Source organism: Mus caroli, chromosome 9 (assembly GCF_900094665.2).
Source record: "Mus caroli chromosome 9, CAROLI_EIJ_v1.1, whole genome shotgun sequence".
NCBI classification, from domain to species: domain Eukaryota; kingdom Metazoa; phylum Chordata; class Mammalia; order Rodentia; family Muridae; genus Mus; species Mus caroli.
The window spans coordinates 37,048,853-37,075,116 of NC_034578.1; the positions used below are offsets into that span (position 1 = coordinate 37,048,853).

The 26,264-nt window shown below is 43.4% G+C and overlaps 2 protein-coding genes across 3 annotated transcripts; both read left to right on the forward strand.

Annotated features, from left to right (window-relative positions):
• Nucleotides 1-368: 368 nt before the first annotated feature.
• On the forward strand, nt 369-1,372 carry LOC110302632 (olfactory receptor 6X1). The gene has a single exon (XM_021173433.1). It carries the CDS (start codon nt 401-403, stop codon nt 1,337-1,339), a length of 939 nt encoding a protein of 312 aa, XP_021029092.1. The 5' UTR covers nt 369-400; the 3' UTR covers nt 1,340-1,372.
• A 3,375-nt stretch (nt 1,373-4,747) lies between these two features.
• Nucleotides 4,748-25,698, forward strand: Znf202 (zinc finger protein 202). Of its 2 annotated transcripts, XM_021172300.2 has the most exons (7): nt 4,748-4,869; nt 19,320-19,815; nt 20,425-20,635; nt 20,987-21,075; nt 21,873-22,002; nt 22,548-22,667; nt 23,007-25,278. In XM_021172300.2, the coding sequence occupies exons 2-7, from the start codon at nt 19,414-19,416 to the stop codon at nt 23,978-23,980; spliced, it is 1,926 nt and encodes a 641-aa protein (XP_021027959.1). In that variant the 5' UTR covers nt 4,748-4,869; nt 19,320-19,413; the 3' UTR covers nt 23,981-25,278. The 2 variants fall into 2 exon arrangements, with proteins under 2 accessions (XP_021027959.1, XP_029337933.1); XM_029482073.1 differs by lacking the exon at nt 22,548-22,667 and having other exon boundaries at nt 23,007-25,698.
• Nucleotides 25,699-26,264: the final 566 nt, after the last annotated feature.

Here is a 26,264-nt window from a genome sequence, read left to right on the forward strand (position 1 = left end):
AGGAAGGAAGGAAGGAAGGAAGGAAGAAAGAAAGAAAGAAAGAAAGAAAGAAAGAAAGAAAGAAAGAAAGAAAGAAAGAAAGAAAGAAAGAAATTAAGCAGGCTGAAGCTGTGACTTCATGGTAAAGGGTTTGTCTAGCATGCATAAAGCCCTGAGGTACATTATCAGCACCACTGATTAAATAAATGAATAAGTGAATGAATGAATGAATGAATGAATGGCAGTGAATAGCCAACTATTTTTAAAATCCAATTTTTTGTTATTCATAATAGATACATCTAAAATGTAAACAAACAACAAATATCTCTTGACTAGAATCACCATCATCATTATCATCATCATCATCGTCGTCATATTCTAAGAACGACATCCTTGCTGTCTTCTTAGGAGATCAAACGACATGAGAAATGGCACTGCAATCACTGAGTTCATCCTCCTAGGTTTCCCTGGCATCCAAGGCTCAGAAGCCCTTCTCTTCATAGTGATCTTTCTCATCTATATATTAACCCTTTCGGGCAATGGACTCATTATTGTCATTGTCTGGGTTGAGCCCAGACTTCAAACTCCAATGTACTTTTTCCTTTGCAACTTAGCCTTCCTAGAGATCTGGTATACCACCACTGTCATTCCAAAATTACTAGAAACCTTTGTAGTATCAAAAACAGTCATCTGTACTGCCTGCTGCCTGCTGCAGGCCTTCTTCCACTTCTTCCTGGGTACCACTGAGTTCTTGATTCTGGGCAGCATGTCTTTTGACCGCTACCTGGCCATCTGTAAGCCCCTCCGTTACCCCACCATTATGACTAGCAATCTCTGCCTACAGCTGGCCCTCAGCTCCTGGCTAGCAGGCTTCACCATTGTCTTTTGTCAGACAATGCTGATTGTACAGTTGCCATTCTGTGGCAACAACGTCATCAACCATTTCTACTGTGACGTGGGTCCCATCTTGAAAGCTGCCTGTGCGGACACCAGCATATTGGAACTACTGGGTCTCCTGGCAACGATCCTTGTGATCCCAGGGTCACTCCTCTTCACCATCATTTCTTACATCTACATCTTATCCACCATCCTACGGATCCCTTCAGCCACTGGCCGCCAAAAGGCTTTTTCTACTTGTGCCTCTCACCTGACAGTAGTCTCTCTGCTCTACGGAGCTGTCTTGTTTATGTACCTGAGACCCACGGCACACTCCTCCTTTAAGATTAATAAGGTGGTGTCTGTGCTAAACACTATCCTCACACCCCTTCTTAATCCCTTTATTTATACCATTAGAAACAAAGAGGTGAAGGGGGCCCTCAGAAAGGCCATTACTTGTGCAAACAGGCATCATGCAAAGTGAAACCTTCAGTACATCAAAAGGAGCCGAATGCAGACGCTAATGCAAGGGCTGACAGTGAGGCAAACCTGTAGAAGAGTTCGACAAAGGTGTCCCCCTAAATATCAGAAATTCTAGAACAGCGTTATCCAAAGACAGAGCTAAAAAAGCAAACTGGTAGGTAAGGTCCCCATTAAATTATCTAAAATGAATGTATATGTGTTATACATAAATGAACTGGAATTTCTCCTTAAAGAAGAAAATGTCTCTGAAATCTTCAGCCAAATCATCTTAAGATTCTCTAAGATACATGCGGCAGAACTCAGGACTTGCTTAATTACAAGCTAAAGGGAAAAGAGCAAAGTCAGACAAATGTCAGTAAGTTTTTAAAGTGTGTGAAGAATCCTGTTTCCCTCGTTTATTGATAACTGTTAGATTTATGCAGCAGCAGGAAGAGACAGGAAGTCTGGATTTCAATAAACAGGGCTGTGTTTATTAGCATACATAGTGAGGGGCAGCCTCTCTCCCAAGGGAAACTTGGGATTTGCCAAGAAAAACAAGCTGGCTTTGACTGTTTATAGGGGCAGAGTAAGGGGCTAGGAATGAGGAAGCTGTTACAGCCATAGGGGGCTGCAGGACTCTCCTTCCTGAAAGTGCTGGCCCAAGGGAGATAAGCTCTCGTGGGAGACTGTCTTTACAGACATTCCTTTCTGTGCTGACCAGTAAGGCTTAGCAAAGTCATCTGTAATCTCATAGGAATTCTGTTTTACCACTGAGACACTATCAATAGCTGTATCTTGCTGCCCCACACACAAAGCATCCCATGCCTGTTTTCTCAGCCCTGTTGCGTTACTGTAAGAGAAATGCACTGGAGTCTCCTTGTCAATGCTGATAGTCTTTCAAAAAATGTATGAAATGAACCCGCTTTCTGTTTGATCAGTTGTTAATAAGGCCCCCTCTACCTTGACACGATACACAATTTTAGGCAAGATGAAGGGGACTCATTCCCAGGTAGTATAAAAACTCAAGGGCATCTTGTAAAAAAAAAAAAATCTGATTCCTATTTTGTGGATTATTTCAGTTTCTAGAATTTAGTCCCAGTAGAACAGGCACAAACACAAGATGCCTCCGAGCTAATATCACTGAAAGCCTTGTTGGAGAATTCCATTTCTGGTTTCTGTGAAGTTCATGACTGTGAAGGCTCACTTGCAGATTTAGCATGCAGAGCCCCTAAGAAGCAAACACACACTTGGGCAAGATATCTGTCAAAACTCTAATGATGATGCCAGCGAGTCAGCTTGTAGAGATGAGTATTACATCCGCCCTTTCCCAATGATGAAGGCTACCATCTAAAGCCCATCAAAACTCAACATTTTAAAAGGATTATTGTACATTCCTTTTGGTATTAAATTGAACACACACACACACTCAAAAACAGGCTGTATGAGGAAAGTGTTATTATCTCAATTGCTATACCTTATGTTCACTAAAAAAAAAAAAAAACAGATCTACACTGGAATTGATAATTCCATGGATTTTACCCAAAGCCATCTAGAAAATAGTGGAAATTGCCTTGGATAAGAAAATGGAGTCATCTTTAACAATCTACAGAGAATAAAGTAACAGTGATGAAAGGAAGAGAACAAAGGACCAAACATGATCCAGGAAAAGTCTGTGTCTATTTCACCAGGCCAAGGGTTGCCCAGATAACTGGACAAAATCTGTGTCCCTTACACACCCTTGCCATGTGTTTGAGTGTGGAAGTTATTAGCACTTGAATCAGTGGGTTTCAGTCAATCTGTTGAGAGCTGAATAGAAGAGAAAGGCAGGAGAGAGCAAAATACCCTCTTTTGAGGCAAGGCATTGTTTCATCCTGATATACCAAGAACCTGATCCTGAAACCTACTGATGCCGGGTTTACAGCGACACCCCACCTTCACCTATCTGTTCTGGGACTGGATGTCGCCACCAGTTTCTCAGTTCTCCATTCTGCAGTTCACACAGATCCTGCACCATCGTCTCAGCCTCCATAATTGGAGGAGCAAATTCTCATACTAAACCTTCATTACTTAGTACCCTTCTCTGGGTACTTAGCCCCATTAACGATAGAATTTTAAAATGGACTAAGAAGACTAATTTCAGTTTCAGACCCTGCCTAGAAAAGGAAAATGGACAAGAGGAAGAAAGCAAACCTGTCATTGTAAGCATTCACATAGTGCAGCAGAGGGAGGGATACTTCAGAAAATAATGGAAAGGCTCCAAGTAACAGAAAAAGCATACTTTGGCTCTGTCCAGTGTCCTCAGATAAAGATTTTTAAAAAATGAAGGTGGGGGGAGTATACCTGAGTCAGGACTCAGAAGGGCAGACAGATCTGCCCATCCTGGCACTGACTCTGCCTGAACTGAACAGAATCAGGTTTCTGAAAAAGTACATTATCTATCTCATTAAAGGGCTACCTTTACCAACTCCCATGTCTTTTACCATGGTATTAAGTGAACTTGCATTCTGGTGGGGTGGTCAGGTGATTGGCTGGGCAAAACTGGATTAATTCTCATGATTGCCCGGTCTTCAGCCAGGCTAGAGGTAGACTCCACTCCTTTGACCAAAGGAAAACAGTCTTCCCATTGGGGCTTCAACAGAGCCTTGATCAAGGGTGTTGTAACACCCTCTGCAGAACATAACTGCCTCTCTAGCAAAAGCAATGAACATGTCCAGTTCAAAGTATGCTAAGCAGTCTTGAGCAGCTTGTCCCATGAACAGAAACGGTTTTCAAGAAATGGGTGAAAGGAGAAGACTTGCACATGTCACCATGTGACATTCAGGGCAAAATGGACTATAGAAGTGTTAGGGACAAAGACAAAAACGAACAACTTGGATCAGGGATGACAGTGGCAAAGAGGCACCAAAATAGCACACAAAGGTTAATAGAGAACACCACCATTTTCTTACTGAGCTTCCGTCTACATTCCAGTTTTTAGTTCTAAGACCAACAGTTTGTGTTTTTTCAAGACGGACAGAGTTGACAGGCAGATGTTCTGGCGGCTCGGCAACAGCTGTGCATGAAGGAGCCAGCATTCAAATCTCAACCTTTCTTTTTTTATTCTTCCATGCTTAAAGGAAAAGAAAACTGCGTGGGAAGGAGGGGATTCTCTTGTGGAGATGTAGATACCAAAACCAACATGAAAGATGAAAACAAAACCCTGTAGGAAGTGGACAATGAATACCACGCCTAGGAAGATGATGGATTTGCCGCAAAGGGGACTGGCCATAGAGGGCAGCAGTCCAGGGAATGCTTCCCGGCATGGGTCTCACTGGAGGAGCCCCAGGCTTCGACCAACAGGAACACAACGAGTGGACCAAACCTCCTACAGCCTAGACAGGCTCCAGCACCGCTTGGAGGTGGGGCGAGTGGTCGCTTCCGGTTCCGGGCGCAGAGGACCCACGTGTTCCGACCCGCTGGGCCCCGCGCGACTCGGATCCCGCTCGGCTCTTTCGGCCGGGAGTGGGTGGGGGAGCACCGGGCAGGGGAGGAGCCGCCGGAGCAGCGGGAGACGTGAGTGTCGGGGACCTGGCCGGCGAGCGGGCACCGCAGCGGGCGGGGAGGGAAGGACGGGAGCACTGGGAGGGGCAGCAGACCCCGCCCCCCCGGCGCCGGGGAACAGCGCCTGCCAGGGAAGGGGTGGCAGCGGGGTCCCCGCGGCCTGGGCGTTGTAACCATGTCACCTCCTCGCGGCCAGAGCCGGGACGTCCGGAGACAAGGGTGGCACTCCAGGCTTCTCTGCCCAGCCACCTCCTTCCGCCCTCTCCGGGGGCCTGCGGACATGCACTGTGCCCCTCGGATTGCGTCCATACCAATCGGTCCAGTGCCCTAGAAGCCAGTGGGGTGTAGTCTAGACCCTTTGACGCCCACCTTCCCCTCTCATCAGACTTTTCACTCTGCATCGCACATTGCTCCAGAACCCTCCCTGCAGGTTTTGCCTTCCCTCCTTCCCAGCGAACCCCGCCCCCTTCACATGCGATCTTATCACCTGTGATCCTTGCCAGTCCTTGGCCACCTAGCGTGTGGCTCTCACCTGGCTTAGTGACAGGCTCAGAACTTCCCTGTAGAGCTAGAGGCTACTGTCTGCACTGTCTGAACTTCTCTCTTCCTACCCCTGACAGCCAGTTCGGGGACCTCTTCTCCAGCTCATCTCACCGTCTGCGGGACTTTCCATAGTGGACTGAAAGTTTGCTAGTGTTTTATTCCATGGCCGACCTGGTCCTCTCACACACTTTCTTTCCCCTGGGCTGTGGCTGTCTCGTATTCTACACATGGATAGCGCTGTCTTTTCTCTGTGGTGAACTCCCCCAAAGGGAGATCTCTAGGTCCAGCTGATCTTGAACTGCCTTGGTCATGGGTAGGAGTGCCACATCTAGGGTTTTGCTGTCAGGTTATCCTGTCCATAGTCTACAGGTGAAAGGCAGTAGAGAAAGCTTGGGGCAACGAAGTCACAAGGCATCTCTCTGTGCAGCTTTTTCTTTGAAGCAGCCCCATGGACCTTAATCCAGAAAACAGTTTCAATGAGTTTCAATGAGGTGTCAGGATGGCTGGGAGAAGCTTGTTGGGAGAAGCAAGTGACAGTGGGATATTTGGGGGCTATCAGTCTTGAGTCACTTTCTGCCATTGCTGCCTAACATAAAAGGGTTAGGAGGAAGGCAGTACATTTTTCTTCTAAGACAGCTGCTGACCTTTCCTCCTGTCTCCTATGTACACACCCTTTGCATTCTTCCTGTATAATTGCAGGAGACAGTCATTCCAAGGCCACTGCAAGACCTGCATCACTATTGAGGGACTCCTGTCATTTCAGAATATACAGGTGTGGTGACTATACCACTCGACACAGGCATAAAACAACCCTAGACTTCTTCCTTTCCTGCCTGAAAGTCGGCGTCGCTGGATAAGTTTGTGCTTTTCTGCATGAAACCTCAAATTTACTTCCTTTGCCCAGATAGTGGGTATGGAGTTTAACACACATGAATCTGCATGTAAGACTGAAGTGGTGCTCTGGGTTCTGTATTGATCACTTTGAGAAACACTAGTTTTGGCCAGACCTCCCTCGTGGTACCTGCCTTACAGAGGTTTGAGGACTAAGACTTGCAAATACTAGTACTGTTGACTAATCTTTGATGGGTGATCTTACCATTCGAGTGTGAGTTATTTATGAAATTGCATGCTTTTAAGACAGAAAGCCAAGTGCTCTATCATCTTTTGTGGCATGTTAAGATGAAATACTGACTGATGAGGGTTGCTTTCTGGTTTGGTTTGGTTGCTTGCTTGCTTGTTTGTTTGTTTTAGGACAGTGTCTCTCTATATATAGCTTTGGCTGTCCTGGAACTCACTGTATAGACTAGGCTGGCCTAGAACTCACGGTGTCCCGCCTGCGTCTGCCTCTTGAGTGCTGAGAGTAAAGGCTTGCAACCAGCTCCCTTGGTTTTCTTGATTCCCTTGATAAAGAGCTTCCCATGCTGATCACAGGTCAGATCTTATTTCGATGTGAATTCCTGATAGTGCTAAAGTCCCTGCTGTTCCCCGATCAACTTCATCACGGCTTCTTCCCCGCTCTGCTCAGCACTTGGAATATTAGGAGATATAATATTCAGTGTATGCTTATGAACTGAATCAAATCTGTGCAATTCTCCCCTCAAAGTTTCTCACCATTGATACTAAAGCAGTCTGTCTCTATTGAACAGTAAAGCAAGGTAGACTTGATTGATAAATTCCCCAAAGAGCTTAGAATGCTTAATACCCAATTCCTACAGCTGTCTGCATGAAAGACTTATCACCTAGGAGCGCTGGCACCCACTAATTACAGTACTTCTGTTGAGGCGTGTATTTATTGAGCTTCTCTCCCTCAAACTACCTGGAAGAATGATACAGGTCTAGGAACATATCCTTGCTTAGGGGTTCCAGCTTCCCAAGGAAAACAGACACTAAACTACCCACGAGGAATGACTGCTGGGATTTCCTCTGTGCTCTCAGATTCTGCTAGGTCAAACCACAGAGATCCCAACCTTTGTCATATATATATGCAAGAGAGCCTCAGTCCAAGCCAGAAGGAAATCACCTAGCATAGAGCACTCGGTAGCCAGGATGTATTGATTGTATACACATAGACAGTAACTTGCCTGAGTTACCTACATCCACTCCTGGAGTCCCGCTACTATCTTCTTATTTATCCTTTTTCTATTAAGTGAACCTTTCTCTGTTGTGAGATTATTGTTGCCTGTATTTGTTGTGGGAATTTTAATATATCTGCATAACTTTGGCTGCCAAATAATAAATGCTGTTTTCTTCCTGGTGGGTGTCAAGTGTTATGTCCCTTACCTTTTCAGCTTCAGATTAATTTGTGGCATTTTGCCTTAAATTTGTATTTAAAGATTGACGCACATTATTTAAGTCAGTAACTAATCCTGGGTACTACCCACTAAATGTAGGATGATTCACTTCATGTGGAGGTTAATGAACGTGGTCATGATGGCCAGATATGCAGGCTTTTCTCTTAAAATATGTATTATCTCAGTTCTTAAATAAGCCTCCTTCATTATCCCTCACTGACCCATTGTGAATCAAACAGTAAACAAAGAGTTTGTCTCTGTTCCTCTTGAAGCCCCTCCTTAGCATCCTAAAATCTGGAAAGCTTCTCAAAGGATGATCCACCTCTTTGCCTTTAGATAGAAAAGTCATCCCCTTCAAAATGAGCCGATTGATACAACTGGTCCAGGATGCCACACCTTACAAAGTAGAGCAGGGTACAGGATGTGAGCCTTCTGTCTCTTTACCATTGCTACGCACATCTGTGTGTATAAGGAAACATTATTAATTTTCAATTTACCATATTGTCAATGACATTTTTTAATCCACCTTAAACCTTGATGTTGACTATAAAGGCAGTCAAATTTCAGAGTAGAAGATAATTAAGCCTCTGGCCACCTGACCATCTTGTACCAGCCACTGCCTATTTGACCTCTCCTCTTCTTCCTATCTTCTCATTTTCCATTCCTCTTTCTGTTTCTTAAAAGCTATTGTAATAAGCTTTGAGCCAATATTCCTGGTTCTCAAATATGACTTTTATGAGAGAAAAAGTGGCAAAACAAAACATTTCTCCAGGCGGGGCTGTAGCCCAGTGGTAGAGCACTTGCCTAAAATGCAGAGTTCTGGACTCCATCCCAGGACTTCGGAATTAAACCAGTTTCAGCATGGTTTAAGGCACACTGATCATGACATGCTAGAAGGACAAAAGCCAGGGAATGCATCGCTTTCACTTTCTTTGCCTTCCGGGTTGAGCTTTCACAAGACTTGACATATTCATGGCTATGAGTCACATGCATCCTGCCAACTGCACAAAGGGAAGGGTCTTTGCCTTGGGTAAGTAGAAGCCTTACTGATTCCATCTTCAGCTAAAGACTCTATCACCAAGGTTCTGTCCCATCTGTGTTCAACAACTTCCTTAATTCAGTTTACAGTGCCTCCAGAGCAAGGCCTGTTTGCTTTTTGGTTTGAGTTTAACACTTCATTTGCGATATGACAATAAACAGACCAACCCTTTCCCTCATTTTTCTTTTGTAATTATGAAGGAATAAAATAGACTGTATGCTTATTTTTTAAGTCTTGATTTCTCAAAAGAACTTAAAGGAGCTTGAAGCAGAAAATAATGAGCCATATTGAACATCTACCCTGTGCCATATTCTATGCCAAGAGATTTATATAAATTATATCATCTACTCCATAAAATAAGCATGTGAGATAGGCATGTTAACCACCTTTCAAGGGTAAGGCTGAGAGTTAGAGAAATTGTGCTATGTGGCTTATGAGAGTAGAGATACATACTCAAAATTCCAAAGCCATGTTACCATTACATGGAGCAGTGGTGTGCATCTGTATACATAGCAGTTGAAATAAGGTCAAGAATTTGGCGAGTGGAATGGCCATATTGTTACATCCTTTTGTGGCACAGCAGCATTGGAAGAGAACAGTCAAGAGTTTGGTTTTTTGTTTTTAATTTTAATTCTAGAACAGCTTGAAGGCCCTAGTAAGCTCCAGTAAGCAGTTGTTTTCACAGTCCCAGACTATGAGGCTACATTTGTCACTTAAATTTTGTGACTTTTCCTGGAGAGATGTGACCAACTATCCCTACAAGACAAGACATAAATGACAGATCAAAGAAATTCTTCTACCCAGGTTGGTCAGTCACTGAGTTCATTAGTAACAGCTTTGAGTAAAGGGCTACTCAGAGGCACAAAGGTAACTACGGCACCAAAACGTTCACTCCAACTCTTGTAGCTATGTGCCCATAGTTCCCTGTTCAGTCTCAAGGTGGCTCCACCAGACTCTTCACCACCAGTTGCTTCCTGTTTGTATCAGAAGAGGGGGCTCATGAATCGTGTATGAGCTTGCTAAGTCAGTGACCTTTTTGAGTCATTAACTTATGAGGCTTAGGAACCACACCCTCTGCCTTTCCAAAGGGGAATGTCTTATTTGGAAGGAAATAGCTACATGGCATTCACTCCTGTGGCTCTTATGTTCTTTCCACTCTATCTTCCAAGATGTTCCCTGACCCTTGGACGGGGTAAAAAAGATGGGTGGGTATTTTCTTCCATTCCTACCTGAGCATAGGGACCAGTCACTTATCCTCAGGAGCTTGACAGATTGTATCAGTCTCTTCAGTTTTGCAATACCCATTTGGAGGGACAGCCTTTTCTTCCATATTAGAGACTGATGACGGCAGAAATCTGTGAATATAAACAACTGTTTCAAGGACAGGTAGGTGCATCACATTGATATATTAAAACAGAAACAGTAGTTTGTTTCTTTTTTTTTCTTTTTCTTTTATTAGATATTTTCTTCATTTACATTTCAAATACTATCCCGAAAGTCCCCTATACCCTCCCCCTGCCCTGCTCAACTCACCCATTCCTGCTTCCTGACCCTGGCATTTCCCTGCACTGGGGCATATAATCTTCACAAGACCAAGGGCCTCTCCTCCCATTGATGGCCTACTAGGCCATCCTCTGTTACATGTGCAACTAGAGACACAAGCTCTGGGGGTTACTGGTTAGTTCATATTGTTCCACCTATAGGGTTACAGACCCCTTTAGCTCTTTGGATACTTTCTCTAGCTCCTTCATTGGGGGCCTTATGTTCCATCCAATAGATGACTGTGAGCATCCACTTCTGTATTTGCCAAGCACTGGCATAGCCTCACAAGAGACAGCTATATCAGGGTCCTGTCAGCAAAATCTTGCTGGCGAATGCAATAGTGTCTGTGTTTGGTGGTTGTTTATGGGATAGATCCCCAGGTGGGGCAGTCTCTGGATGATCCTTCCTTCCATCTCAGCTCCAAACTTTGTCTCTGTAACTCCTTCCATGGGTATTTTGCTCCCCATTCTAAGAAGGAACGAAGTATCCACACTTTGGTCTTCCTTCTTCTTGAGTTTCCTGTGTTTTGCAAATTATATCATGGGTATTCTAAGTTTCTGGGCTAATATCCGCTTATCAGGGAGTGCATAACACGTGTGTTCTTTTGTGATTAGGTTACTTCACTCAGGATGATATCCTCCAATCCATCCATTTGCCTAAGAATTTCATGAATTCATTGTTTTTAATAGCTGAGTAGTACTCCATTATGTAAATGTACCACATTTTCTGTATCCATTCCTCTGTTGAGGAACATCTGGATTCTTTCCAGCTTCTGGCTATTATAAATAAGGCTGCTATGAACATAGTGGAGCACGTGTCCTTATTACAAGTTGGAACTTCTTCTGTGTATATGCCCAGGAGAGGTATTGCATGATCCTCCGGTAGTACTATGTCCAATTTTCTGAGGGACCGCCAGACTGATTTCCAGAGAGTTTGTACCAGCTTGCAATCCCACCAGCAATGGAGGAGTGTTCCTCTTTCTCCACATCCTGGCCAGCATCTGCTGTCACCTGAATTTTTGATNTTAACCATTCTGACTGGTGTGAGGTGGAATCTCAGGGTTGTTTTGATTTGCATTTCCCTGATGATTAAGGATGTTGAACATTTTTTTCAGGTGCTTCTCAGCCATTCAGTATTCCTCATTGAGAATTCTTTGTTTAGCTCTGTACCCCATTTTTAATGGGGTTAGTAGTTAATTTCTTAACCCTTGGTCTTCCTGCTCTCTGTAGCCACAAATTTTTGAACAGAAGTAGATATCAGCCCTCTTGTAGAATAATCATTAAATCTAAGCAGAAAGCAATTGGCTGCATATGTAATGGTTGTAACAGCTATATGTTCATAGTAGTAGTACATAGAATTTATAGAGCAGGAGTGTTGGTGACATTTCTCTCACAGTAGACTGCATAGTACCTTCCTTCTGGCACTATGAAAGCCGGAACCAGCAGGTGAGAACCTTCCAGCTCAGTCCCAGACTGATTTCTCCTGTTCCATAGACAAAGTATGCAGTGTCTTCAGTAATAGTCTTACCATTTGTCTCTAATGTAAAACCAACAGCAGTGTCAATAGCTTATAGGGAAGCGGGGTAGGAGGTGAGCAGGGAAGCTAATCACTCCTAACACTGGAATTCACTCAACAACTTCAGAGACTGGTTTTTCTCATTGCTTTAGGTTATATATACTCTGTCTCAAGGAGGCATAGTAAGTACTACGTTTCTGGTTCTCTACTTTGATACTTGCACTGCCCATCTGTACTCATGTCGCATAGCCTTGTGAATCAGGCTATGAGGGACTATCTCATTCTTTGTTTTAATATCTGCTCAGTTAAAACTTGTCATGCATAGAGCATTCACTTAGGTATTGGGCCACTAGCCACCGCAACACCTCATACTGAATCATGAATTTCCCTCTTTATTAGAGGTTAAAATTGAGGGGTATGTTCCTTTACTTCTGACTTACTTTTGCCCTCTTCACTCACTTATTTTCCCAGTGGGATTCCAGTTTTTTAGTCGGGGGTTGGGGGGTGGAGTGGAGTGCTTTTTAGCAGGGGTCTAATTTGTATTGTCTTCCTTGCACCTGCCAAATGCAGGAAATGACAGCGCAACACCTCATCTTATCTTACCAGGTTTTTGTTTGTTTGTTTGTTTGCTTGCTTGCTTGCTTGCTTTTTGCACCTTCTATCAAATCAGAGGATAGCATCCATGTGTCTTTTTTCATATCAGAATTCCTCTTACATGGACAAGTGCTTTCCAGACAGACAGCTGAGCTCAGCTGTGACTTTTCACTCACAACAGTGGCCAAAATTGTTGCTATAGCCTGCTTATGGCCATAGCCCATGTATTGTACTTTCAGGATTGGCGTACATTCTCAAATTTATTAGCATTATTGGGAATGCCCCCAAAAGTCACCTGATAGGCCCAGTTCCCTGGAGAAGCATGCCACCTCATAGCATGTAGATAAGATGGTAAACTTAGCATTCCCTCAAAGGACACTCGATTCTCAGTGGCTTTACCTTGGGTGGCATGTCTTATCACCCATTAGTGGAAACATGAAAGGAAGCACACTGTCCTCTGGCACATGCAGAAAGGCCGTCAACATTGGAATTGCCTCTGTAAGTGCTCTGGTCTCCGATCAGTGTTAGTGCATGCCTCAACCTGTCATTGTCACTGTGCAGCTGCTCCTCCCCAACTCATCTTTGAAGCTTTCAGATTCTGTGTCCTTGCTAGTTGTGTTGCATGCCTTTTGAATGGGCATGTGAATAAATGTCTCTCCCCCCCCCCCAATAAAGTGCTGACGACATACCAAAAAGAAATGATTCCATCCAGACCTGATTTCGTGGTCTGGTGAATTTCTTAGAATTATTTACAAGAACATGTGTGAATCAAAGGCATTTACATCACTGAAAAGGTCTGTCCCAGCACGGGTGAAATCATAAAGCTATCTGTCACCCTGGACCTCCCTACTTAAAGGCAGTGCCACCAAGGAGTTTGCTCTTCCCAGCAGTTGCTTGCTGCTCATGTAATCTGGGGAACTGAGCTTGATGATCTAACAACTTACTGAGCTTCCTGAGTTTTGTAAGTTTTGTAGACATCCTAAGCCTTGTTGTATTAGCCCCCTAAGTTTTTTGAGCTTCACTCTTATCTCAGGAATGTTTCAACTTAAAGGAAATGACTACACACACAATATCTAAGTCTAATAAATATAATCATTTAAGTCCAAATTGCTAGTTAATTGTCTGAAGACTATTTTCCAGTAAAAAAGCAAGTCACCCTTTTCCTATAGCTACAGAAGATGTCTTTTAGGGTACAGAATTGATAATTCTTTTATGTCTTCTGGTTTTCAGTGCTTAAGAGAACTGAGTTAGCCACCTCTGTCATGTGACATCTTCAGTTAAGGGACAGAGAAAGCTAAGCCAAGAGTGGCAAATAGATCTTAGTTTCCCCTTGCCTCCTTCCAAATCATCCCTCATGTACTTAGCAATGCATACTCAAAAGGCCAGGTCATGAGACTGCCCCATCTTATGACGTGTCCTTGCAGACATTTTCTAGGCGAGTCTTCTTAACGAATCATTTACTATTCCTAGCCTGGTTATTATAGACTCCCTCATGAGTATCCAAGAGCCATCCCACTTCAGGAGGCTAGGAAAGGGCCCCTGGTGACGGGGAGTGAGCACTGGGTAGAGGGGCCAGCAGCCCAACCCCAAAAAACTTGCTACAGAGCCACCAGGGTCTGTGCCAGGGTTTTACCTGGCTGTGGAACTTTTCCAAGGACACCAAAGAAAGATAATGGAGTTGGAAGGCCACAAATTGTAGGTATCATGCATGTGACCATGCACATCCCATGAACTGTAGGGTAAGCGGTGAGAACCAGTTATGCTTGTCTCCATTAATGCTTGACATTTGCATAGCGTATTTTAATTCATGCCACTTCACTGCATTAAAGTAGTTATCTACAGGACTTTACCTTTTACAGGGGTTGGTTCTGGTGTGTGTGAATCTGGAGCTGGATCATGGTTCTTTCTGAACCTAATGTATATATAGCTTTGCCCAGCTGCCATGCCTATCCAACCCCATCTCCTGCCAGTGCAAGGAATCCTTCCCCTCTTCATTGCCACTGTTGCTGACCGCTTTCCCTCCACCTGAGTTTTTGCAATTGCTAAAGTAAATACAAAGCGAGCAGCAGGACTATCAACTGTGGAACATTTAAACACCCTGGCAAGGCTGCGTTGGTTTTGGGGGTTTTTTGTTTTTTTGTTTTTTTAAGAGTGAAATCACTCAAAGCAGGATTCCTTCTTTCAGAACTCGCAGTCTATGGAACCTTTTGGACATGATGCTCCTTGGAGACCAAGGGAATTTCTAGATGACTTCACTGATCTGGTTCTCAGACATTTAACACAATAGTGATCTTTTTATTAAGCTAAGTTACCTTGTATAGCAACTCTGTTTATCTGCCTTAAAGGTGAATGTTAGCATAAAGGGATATATATCTGGGTAAATAGTGAGTATTGACATTAAATTATTTAATGTCTGGTTGGTGTTTATTAAAGCTGATTGAAATCTCAAAAAAAAATTTTTTTTCAAATGCCCAGTTATGTGTTATGTACATTTGAGTTATCCCTAATGTGGCCTGAAGATTACTTATGACTTCATCACACTTGAAACTTGGGAATGTCTTGTTTATGTACCATACAAACAATACATTTTTCTTTATTCAGCACACATTTTGCTGAACACATGACTAAGTACTAATTCATATGGCATGGTAACGCTCCTTCCCAGAGGCAGAGACTCAGTAAATGTTCTCTGCCCTCACCAGTTATGAAGCAAGTACCTATTTTCTTGCTAGACTTTGGATTAGGGTACAGTGTGCTCCTCCCTTCAGACTCTTATCGTCTCATGAGTAATTCTGCTACTAGAGGAACCATTTTACAGCACAGTGTACACTGTGATATGGAGACCATGTTTTTACTCATCATCTAAGAGGGTTCAGTGGGGCAAACTCAGAATAGATCAGATGGAAGAGTGGAGCCAGGCAGATGAAGGTTTAGGATAGTTCATAGAGAAGCTTGGAAAATCTTGGTAAAGGGAAACAATATGCAAAAATACTAATTTGAGCAATGACTCTCATGGAAGTGGCACTCACAGTAGAGAAGAGAGGCCCCAAGAGATCTGGTCTTGAATTTTGAGTGTTAGAGAAATTCTTTGGTGACAAAAATCTCTTGGGGGACTGGAAGACAATTCAGTGGTTAAGAACACTTGCTCTCACAGAGGTGTTCCCAGCACCAAATATCAGGTAGCTCACAGTCACCTGTAACTCTTCTGGCCTCCTCAAGCACCTATACATACGTTAAATCACAGTCTTCTTTAAAAAAAAAAAAAAGAATTTCATTTGGTTCTAGCTCAGCACTAATGGTTTTAGTAATCTCAGATTTTTTTTTTTTTTTTTTTTTTTTTTTGGTTTTCCGAGACAGGGTTTCTCTGTATAGCCCTGGCTGTCCTGGAACTCACTCTGTAGACGAGGCTGTCCTCAAACTCAGAAATCTGCCTGCCTCTGCCTCCCGAGTGCTAGGATTAAAGACATGCACCACCATTTTTAATTCTACCAGAACACAAAACAACAACCATAATAATAAATAAATAGAACTTCACTAAAGATGAGTACATAATTAAAAACAAAAATGCAAGCTACCAAGTAGTAGAGAAACTTAGCATAAGACACCATAAGAATAATAGAACTAGGCAAGATGGTTTAATGGGTAATGGTGCTTACTGCTAAGCTTAGTAACCTGATTCATAGAACCCAGCTGGTAGGCAGAGAACCATCTGCTGCAAGTTGTCCTCTGACCTCCAGTGTACACTGTGGCATGCCCACATCCACACACAATTTTTAAGAATAGTTGCATAACTATCAAAAACATGGAGGCCATGTTACAAATGATTGAAGACAATAAAATGAAATAACTTAGATTAAGAGAAATTTGGAAAACATGATTATATAATTATTATATATGACAGTCAAGGGTCAGCTGGTGAGAGTCAAGTGATAGCCTTGAGAGTTTATTACAGGCAACTGCAATGCAGAACAAAATGACTGATCAATAAGGGATCCCTGGCCTGGCTATCATTCTTGTCTGGAGGAGGACAGAGCCAAGACCCCTTGTAAAACTTGAACTCAGTGGTTCACTCTGCTGACACATAGTACCAGACACAGGCCAGTACTTTTCCAGGGTTGAGACTTTAGTCACTCAGAATGTGGCAGATACTGAACTAGAGCATTTAATGCAGATGAAGACATGATGGATTTGAAAGACATTTGTTAGACAGAATTAACAAGACTCAATCAATGACCCAGCAAAGTATGAGTATAGGTGGGGAAAGACTGGCTATGGGTGCTAAGATAGCAAGAAAGTATGAGAGTAGAGATTCATAGGACTTAAGTGCATTTATTGTGTTCTTTTAATAGGAGAGTAAAAAAATCACAGTTGCTAACATCAAGTTTCTCAAGGAAAATAAGCAGTGGCTTTGTAATAAGACAGAAAACAGAATGGATGGACCAAGGTTGCTTTTAACCTATTTAGGTGACTTCTAACCATGTGTAAGGGTAGAGAGAATAGGATCAAATTAAATTTCAGAAGACATGAACTTAAGCTGTCTTAAAAGATAAGTAAAGTTTAGCCAAGCTAAAGGTCACAGGTACTAAGAGTCATGTGTGACTTTTCTCCAAGCCAACCAACTTCCATCTTGGAGCATTCAGCTGTGCCCCCTTGCCAAGGAACCCAGCTGCGCTTTTTTAATAGTTCATCCCCAACCCCAAGTATACAACTGGCAACTCAGCAAATTCCCTGCAGGGGGAGCCAGAATATACACAGTCACACCAGAGAAGGCGAGAGCAGGGCTTCCATCTGTGCAGTTGTGGCCTTTGGGTAAAGCTTTCTAGGTGTGTCTCTTTGGGGGAAGAGTGACCACATCCTGTAAGTGACCCTCACCTACACTCCATAAGGATGCCTAATAAACTCTTTTGTTCCCTAGAGTGAAATTTGGTGGACTCATACCTTTATTTATTAGGAACTCGAGACAAAGGATAGAAATGGTTTATGTTTTCCCTTGGGAAGGAATTTTAACAACTGCTATTCCAAAGCTAAAGTTCATGGGACACTTGTAAAGATTGTATGCACCCAGTTCAGGATTTGGGGGTGGGGGGGCATGGCTATACAGGATTGCAAAGGGAATAACTACCTTAAGGCCAGCTAGTGTGTGATATACTGAAAGAATCTTAGTTAAGAGAAAAGCAGGAATGATTGGATGATCGTCACTAGGGGAAGAACATGACCAGATTTAGATTTACTGTGACAGCCAACAATGAGAACACTGTAAATTGGGGTGTCCAAACTTTTGGCACTAAAAAATAATGTCATCTACAAATGTGCTTGTTGGACTGTATTCATAACTCTCCTGGGAAATGTGTGGCCCAGAGGCTGCAGAGAAACATACCTACTAAAGAATGCTGACTTGGAAGAGCAACTCCAGAGGCAGTTACCATTATCTAGATGAAAATTGGTTAGGACAGCATCAGAGCAAGGGAGTGACACAAGGAAACAGCCACCCAGTAAAGAGTGTGCCACAGGTATATTCTTCAAAAGGCTGCAAGGCCTGAAAAGCCAGGTTGGCCCTCAGTGGTACAGGGGATGGGTAAGATAGGCTATAAAAAGCTTTGCATCCTCAGTTTTTTTCATTTAAAACACATTTTTATAATACCAAGTAATAGCATTAAGAAAATACTTTAGAAAGTTAATAGTTAACATTGAAGTTCCATCTCCCTTCTGAACACAGAAAACAGTAAGACATGTGATCTCAAATTTACTCTAACAGAAATATTATCAGCTCCATACTGTTGATGAGAAATTTACAGAAAAAAACAAAAAAAACAAAAAACAAACTTGCCATGGGGCTGTACTCCTATCCCATACCTTCTAAGTGATAGCAGGCAGATGTAAGTACTTTTGGTCCCCCTTCTCTTTACATTACCCAATCGGGATCTCATTAGAATGATAAGCAGCCCTTGGAAAGATATAACTACCTAGACATACTGAATCAGATTGTGAGAAAAAGCTTCACAACTAACGTATTATCTTTTACTCCTTGTTGAGTACTGAGGGCGCACAGGTAGGAAGTCATGACTGTAGTTCAGGCAGGGTGGTGAGGACTGCCCTGAAGTAGCAGGCAGGGAGTAGAGTAAAGGTTGAGAAGTTCAAGAGGTAGCGTTGCTTTAATCTTAAACAGTGAGAAAAAAATCATGAAGTTGAATGCACAAATCACTAAACTAAGTATTTTCTTTACAATTGGTCCCTGCCGAGGCAGAAAGAAGGTAAGTTTGCAGACAAGGCTAGAATAAATGAGTGTCCTTTGAACAGTTAGGGGTCAGTGAGTCATCCCGGTAAAGATGTTAACTTAGCAAGATAAAGGCAGGCTTCTGGGGAGGTGCTGTTAGTCTTTCCTCACGGTTGTTCCTCGGAGTGCTTAAAATCTCCAAGAGTTTCCATTTTACCAAGGTTAATACTAGTTTCATGCAGCCTTGCGTAACATATGTCCACCCTGCTGATGGCTCAAGATACACATACTATATGCCTGTGAAACAAATCATGGCCCATGGGGCATTGTTTGTAGGCATTATGAGCATCGTTTCTCCCAACCATGTAAGGACTGTGGGGAACTCACAATGTGCTGGCTGTCGTACAGACAGGAATTGAAGGAGCCAAACTAAAGAACTGAGCAGGAAGGAAGTAGAAGAAAGGCATTAGGAGGTAAAGCTACACTATTGTGAGTAGAGCTGTGTACTGGTTTTTTATGGGCTAGGAACCTTCCCTAGGAAGTGAGGGAAGAGGACCTTGCCAGGCCTATCCCAACTTGATTTTATTGCAACATGCAGTTATGGAGACTGGGAAAGGGGAGAGTTAATTATTTCAGAAGTATACAAAGGATTACTAAGTCAGAACTGTTGTCTCTGCATAACTGCAGGCTTCTATTCTCTTTCATCTTTACTACTCTACCCTAGGTCCCTTAGGAGGAACCCCTTGAGCTACCCGGTCTAAAATACGTTAATGCCGGTGTGAGGGCTAAATGGTGTGATAACACCCAAGAGCCAGGAAATGGCAACAGCCTTGGAGCCAGAGGACCAAGATCTTTGGGAAGAAGAAGGAGTTCTGATGGTGAAACTGGAGGATGATTTCACATGCGGGCCCGAGTCCGCCTTGCAGGGCGATGATCCTGTACTGGAGACCTCTCACCAGAACTTCCGCCGCTTCCGATACCAGGAAGCATCGAGCCCTCGAGAAGCTCTCATCAGACTTCGAGAGCTTTGCCATCAGTGGCTGAGGCCAGAGAGGAGAACAAAGGAGCAGATTCTTGAGCTGCTGGTGTTGGAACAGTTCCTCACTGTCCTGCCTGGAGAACTGCAGAGCTGGGTGCGAGGCCAGCGGCCCGAGAGTGGCGAGGAGGCAGTGACGCTGGTGGAGGGTTTGCAGAAACAACCCAGGAGACCAAGGCGGTGGGTGAGGAGGGGGAGTCCTGATCTGTGTGATGTGGAGGGGGACGTTCCTCAAGGCTGGATCTGGGGAGAGTATGAGGGTCCCATAAGTTAGCCTTTAAATTTTACTGGTTCTGCTTTTGGGTTTCATCTAGATCCATGAGCCCCGTGGAGCAGGGATGGATGTGTGCGAGTGTGACTTTCTAGGCTTTGGATCACCTGCCTGTGCCACCTAAAGATTGGATTTTAAATTTCTTTGGATGTTGAACCTTGGGGTCCTTAGAAAGCAACTATTCAGACTTCCTCTAGTTTCCCCTAGACCCTTAATCCCAAGACCCCTTTCCTAGGATGGTAATCTGAGAAAGCAAACAGTAAGCAGCCCTGAAGGATAGATGGAAACCTCAGGGCCCCAGGTGATGAGATTAAAGGTTGAAAGAAGGGGAAAAGTAGAAGAGTCCTAGGGTGTCCCCTGCCTTGTCTTTGTAAAGATAACTGGTTCTTCGTGTGCCTTTGCAGCTTGAGTTTCCCCTCCTCATCTTGTTCCCTTTGTGAGTGTTCCTCCCAAAGTACCCCTGATGACAAGCAGGAATTTTCTCCTGACTCCATCATGACTGGAAGTTAAAATTGTTCCCAGGTAACCGTCCATGTTCAGGGCCAGGAAGTCCTGTCAGAGGAGACCCTACACCTAGGGCTGGAGCCGGAGTCCTCCAGTGAGCAACAAGATCCCACACAAACCTTGACCACTGAGCAGCCCCATGAGGAAGCACTCCGAAGCCCAGATCTGGGGACACAGGAACAGGAGACCTTGCAGCATGAAGAGGAGCACCTGCCCCTGCCGGAATGTGGTAGGAAGAAGCCTCAGCAGAAAGGACAAATTTTGGCAAAGTGAAGAAGAAATGGGGGGGGGGGTTCCTCTTGTACCACAAAGGCTGAACAAATTCTAATTCTGTGTGAAAGCACAGAATATTGATGTTGGGAACCTGCCTACAAAGGGGCCAAGTTAAATAGTGGTATTCTTGAGTGTTCCCAGCATTCCAGTGGAGCTATAGGTCGTTATGATAATTCTGTCCCCCTTAGATCAGCTTCTTGATTCTCTTAGCAGAGAGAGTAAGTAGTTACGGACACTTTGTGTTCACTCTAGTGGAGGAAGCTCAGCCTCTGGCATTTCATGTTGCTGATCTCCTTTTATTTTTTAGAGGTTCCAGTGTCCCAGGATGTAGACTTTCCCACAGAACAAGGGTCTGGACACCCAGAGATGGTTGCTCTTCTCACTGCTCTCTCTCAGGTAAATCCTAATTCAAAATACATATTTGAGGATTTGTTGGGTGTTAGCCATATGCTGAACACTAACGGATGTAAGTGTGCATGCTTAGAGTAAAAGTTTTCTGTTCTTTCTGTGGGGATGCAGGATAGGGGAAGAAACTATAAAATTAAACAGCTGTTTTCAGCTCCAGTCTTCATCGTCTCTTTATTTGCCAGAGGTACTAACTGTTCTTTTCTTCAGCTAGACTACAACTCCAGAAGTAGTAACTATAGGCACTAAGTGGGGTCATTTTGCAGTATTCAGTACAACTTTGAAGTTGTTAAGTGAACAGATTTATCATTTGTAAGAGTGCCTAGCGTGACTGCGATAATATTTATGAGCTAACTCTCTTGATCTGAAATTATGGGGCTGAGAAAAGCAGATAGAATTCACTAGTGGTTTAGAGTTGTAGTCTAGTGGGGGGAAGAATTCTTTCTTGTTCTGACCATGGAACAATTCTCAGAAAAGATGGTTTTTACCAAGGCCTCCCATTAAAACACCAATTAGGGAGTTGAATGATTTAAGGCCCATCTTGCATTTTAAAAGTAACCTGAAGAAGAATATAGTTTGGCCTGAAGAAACATAGTAGGTTGGAGAAGCAGAAGCAAGGCCAGTGTTTTCCTCAAGTGCTGAAGGTTCAGAAGCAGCACCATTAACAGGCTCCCCATGGAAATCCTTCTGCATCTTCCCATTCCCTTTGTCTCTGGATGGACCCTACCTCAAAATACAGTAGGATGCCTGAAGCATCACGTCCTGATTGGATCCTTGTATCATTGCAGGGACTGGTCACATTCAAGGATGTGGCTCTATGCTTCTCACAGGATCAATGGAGTGATCTGGATCCAACACAAAAAGAATTCTATGGAGAATATGTCTTGGAAGAAGATTGTGGAATTGTGGTCTCTCTGTGTAAGGAGTTTTATGTATTTCCAGGGCATTCTAGCCACAAACATCTTTTCCCTGTTGGAATATAGGGAATCGGAGACCTTGAACTACATGTACTAAACTTTCACTAATGCATGCCTACCCCACAGTGAGATTAAAGATCAGTTAGCTGACAAAGATGACACCCTTCCAAAAGAAAGGAAGAAAGAAAGGTGCTTGGAAAAACAGTGAATAGAAAATGAGAAAATACAGTTATTGTTTTTGAGTTTAATATTTAACTTTTGAAGTAAGCTTATGAGTTTTGAAGCAGTCAAAACAAAGATAATCTTCCTTCAACAAGAGGGGAAAGAGCAAGGAGCACAGCAAGTAGTCTAGTTACTGAGGCTCGGGTGAAAGCACTAGAAATGCTCAAGATGGGCAGCACAGAGCAACGCCAAGCTGAAGAGTAGTGACGTCCGACCAGTTAACAGAGGCCTTGGCTCTGCCGTCTACCAGTCCAGACAGATGCTCTTAACTCAAGGAAGTGTTGAGCCAATCATGATGTACTCTTTTTCCCGTCTCTTGAGCAGCATTTCCAATTCCCAGACTAGATGATACCTCCCAGATTAGAGAAGAAGAGCCTCAGGTCCCAGGTGTCCATGAGTCTCAAGAGCCTGCAGAACCAGAAATCCTGAGTTTTACCTATACAGGTGAGGAGTATCAGACAAGGCTGGCCACCACAATGGGCAGTTCCCTCTAGTCAGTGTGTCTCTTTCCTCCGGGGCCTTTCTCATTGGTTCTTTTTCATGATTTGATTTTTTTTTTGTTATGGTCTTACTTTATTGACTTGCCCCACAGCCCACTCACTGGTTCTTCTAATATGCCATCCATCACTAATGCTTCCTTCCAAAAGGCAAACCCCTCCACCATTATCCTTTCCTTCACTCTTCCTTCCATTTCTTAGAAAACCCATTCAAAATCCTCTCATTGTGTAACAGATAAAATTGTTATTATTACTTCTCTTTTTTCTGTTCTTGCCCCTTCTATAGGAGACATGAGTGAAGCTGAGGAAGAATGTGTTGAGCAACAAGATACACACAAGTCTACTTTGGCAAACACAGAAGTTCACCAGACTCCAGATTGGGAAATAGTTATTGAGGATAATACCAGTAGACTTAATGAAAGATTTGGTACAAATGTTTCTAAAGTTAATAGTTTCACAAATATTAGGGAAACTATGCCTGTTCACTCCCAATCAGGGAGGCAGCATCATTGCCCTCTATGTGCAAAAAGCTTCACGTGTAATTCTCATCTTATTAGGCACTTAAGAACTCACACAGGAGAAAAACCCTATAAATGTATGGAGTGTGGGAAAAGTTACACACGCAGCTCACATCTAGCTAGGCACCAGAAAGTCCATAAGATGAACACTCCTCATAAACATCCTCCAAACCGGAAGACTGTGGATGGCCCTCTGGTCCAGTCTGAGGTAACTACCCGTGTGGAGAAACCATATACCTGTGATGATTGTGGAAAACATTTCCGTTGGACGTCGGACCTGGTCAGGCACCAGAGGACACATACAGGAGAAAAACCTTTTTTCTGTACTATCTGTAGCAAAAGCTTCAGCCAGAAATCTGTGTTAACGACACACCAAAGAATCCATGTTGGAGGCAAGCCCTACGTGTGTGCAAACTGTGGCGAGAACTTCAGTGAGCAGAAGCAGTATCTGACACACCGCAAGACACACGTGTCTGAGGAGCACCATCTGTGCAATGAGTGTGGCCGCTCCTTCAGCCATAGTGCAGCATTTGCCAAGCACCTGAAAGGCCATGCTTCAGTGAGGAACTGCCGCTGCGATGAATGTGGTAAAACCTTTAGCAGGAGGGATCACCTTGTCAGACATCAACGAACACACACTGGGGAAAAGCCTTTTACCTGTGCCACCTGTGGGAAAAGCTTCAGCAGAGGCTATCACTTAATCCGGCATCAGAGAGTCCACACAGGAAAGACCAAGACCTAGCTAGGGGCCTTATGTGGAGAGCTTAATTCTGCCGCCAACTGAGATGGATGGGTTCTGTGTTCAACCTGAGAAGAACTTTTCTGAGGCATCTCTGACCTGCCCGTACCTTACATCACCTCTTCCAACTACCAAACAAAACGACTCATCTTTTCTCAGTTGAGGCTTCTGTTTCACTGGCATACTCCTGCCTCTACCTCATAGGTGTGGTGTAGGAGATGTGGGACTTAAGGAAATTTGGGTCACTGTATTTTGGGAAACATAGGCTGCTCTAGATCCTGGAGACTACTTGACAGCCTCAACTTCAGTGTGGTCAAGGATAAGTACGTAGGTCTGATAAGCGACCGACTTAAAAGGGTCTGTCCTTACTGGACTCAAACCTTAAAGCACAAAACCCTAAACTCAAGATAGGAGGTTTGGGTCCTGATAGATTTGCCACACTGACGGGATAGCTACAGTTCCTCACTAATTCGCCTCTTCACTGTACACTTTCCTTTGATGCTGGAGACAAAGGGGAAGAATTTTGAAGGACAAATCCTTAAGGCTCCTTCACAAGGATTTTGACAGGCTGCTCCTTTCCCCATTGTCAGAATGACACTAAGTGCCACATACTGCTACAAAAGCGGGCCTAAGCAAAAGCCTCTTGGGGTGTACCACCCCTGTCTAAATACTCCTGTCTACTCTTCAGCCACTGTCAGTTTGTCCCTTACATGCCTACTGCAAAAGAGGTGTAGTACTGGAGTGCTGAAGAACTCAGTAAAGCATAATTAAGACATGGTGAAATCCATTCCATTCCCACATAATGTTTAAGCCTGTCCTCCTTCATTTGGCTTGTGAGAAGGGATCTAAAGCTCTTGTTAGCATAGAAAGGCACTGTATCTAGTGCAGAATCATAATTGACTGAGAGAGACTAGAGAAGATATAAAACCAGTCTGGAAGACTGAAACAGCTGCTGCCACTGGCTGAGACTATTCTGACTCCCAGTCCTTGGTATCCCTGCCTGGGTTCTCTAATATCTGGGAAGATTATGAACCCTAGTACTTGGGACCCTGAGAATTAATCAGAGTAAAGGGATTTTTATGTGTCTTGTGTTACTTGGTTTTTCATGTGTAAGTTCATTTTCATGTAATTGTGAACTAAAAAGTAGTATCTCCCGGTGCCCACAGGTCTCTCACCTGTTCAGTGTTCCCAGGAGGCTGAAATTCTATGACCTTACATGTCTGATCATCTGAAAAGGACTGAGGACAGATACTCCATAAGTGGAGCACAGGATGTGGGATTAAAGCATGAGAAGGCAGATACACTTCTATGCCTGATTTCTTCTGCTTTACTTTACAATCACAAAGGGATATGGTGGTTTAGCAAGGTATCTTCTCAGCTCTAATCCAATAGGGAAATTCTCTTAACGATGGACTAGTCAAATTTTAATGCCAGTCAATCATTGTCGTGAAGATACATAAGAAATAAATAAAGTGGGCTGGAGAGATGGCTCAGTGGTTAAGAGCACTGGCTGCTCTTCTGGAGGTCCTGAGTTCAAATCCCAGCAACCACGTGGTGGCTCACAACCATCTGTAATGAGATCTGATGCCCTCTTCTGGTTTGTTTGAAGACAGCTACAGTGTACTTACATATAATAAAATAAAACAATAAATCTTGGGGCCGGAGTGAGAAGACAAAAAAAAATTTATTTAAAAGAAAGAAATAAAGTAATATTTGCAACCAAGTACCCCAATTTACATTTTACCTGTTCACTTTCTAGAGCTTCAGTTTTCTGATAACCTGTGAAGGCCATTCCTGCTATAACTAAATAGATTTGGAAGGACAAAGTTTCTTCCACACTAAGCGAAGCCTTGGAGCTGTTAGCATAGGCCAAGCCTGGAGTTTTCACAAGAGACTAATCTTGTATTTTCAACCATGTATCTAAAGTGTAAGCAGAATTTGTCCTATAAGAAATGTCACTCAAAAAATAGTGAAGCTCATACTAATCTCTTAAGGACTATAGAACACACTGGGAAGGGAATTGGCTTTTCTCTGATTTGCCTGCTTGATTTCAGTAAGTACAAATCTGTCAAGACAATTCTCCAGAAGAAAAATTTGAAACTGATGTAGTTAGGTGAAATGGTGTTTCTATTGCTATTGTCCCTGCAAAGTCTCCTATGCTGATAGAGGTCTCTGGTCCTTGCTGTGTCTTTTTTTTTTTTTTTTTTTTTTTTTTTTTTTTTTTTTTTTTTTTTTTTTTTTGGTTTTTCGAGACAGGGTTTCCCTGTATAGCCCTGGCTGTCCTGGA

What these genes read in the sequence shown, in the direction of transcription:
- LOC110302632 (XM_021173433.1), top strand. Translation starts at nt 401, where the DNA reads ATGAGAAATGGCACTGCAATCACTGAGTTCATCCTCCTAGGTTTCCCT.
- Znf202 (XM_021172300.2), top strand. Translation starts at nt 19,414, where the DNA reads ATGGCAACAGCCTTGGAGCCAGAGGACCAAGATCTTTGGGAAGAAGAA. An exon ending in CCTGCCCCTGCCGGAATGTG is followed by an intron (nt 20,636 to 20,986) that starts GTAGGAAGAAGC and finishes TTTATTTTTTAG; the next exon opens with AGGTTCCAGTGTCCCAGGAT. An exon ending in TTCTCACTGCTCTCTCTCAG is followed by an intron (nt 21,076 to 21,872) that starts GTAAATCCTAAT and finishes GTATCATTGCAG; the next exon opens with GGACTGGTCACATTCAAGGA.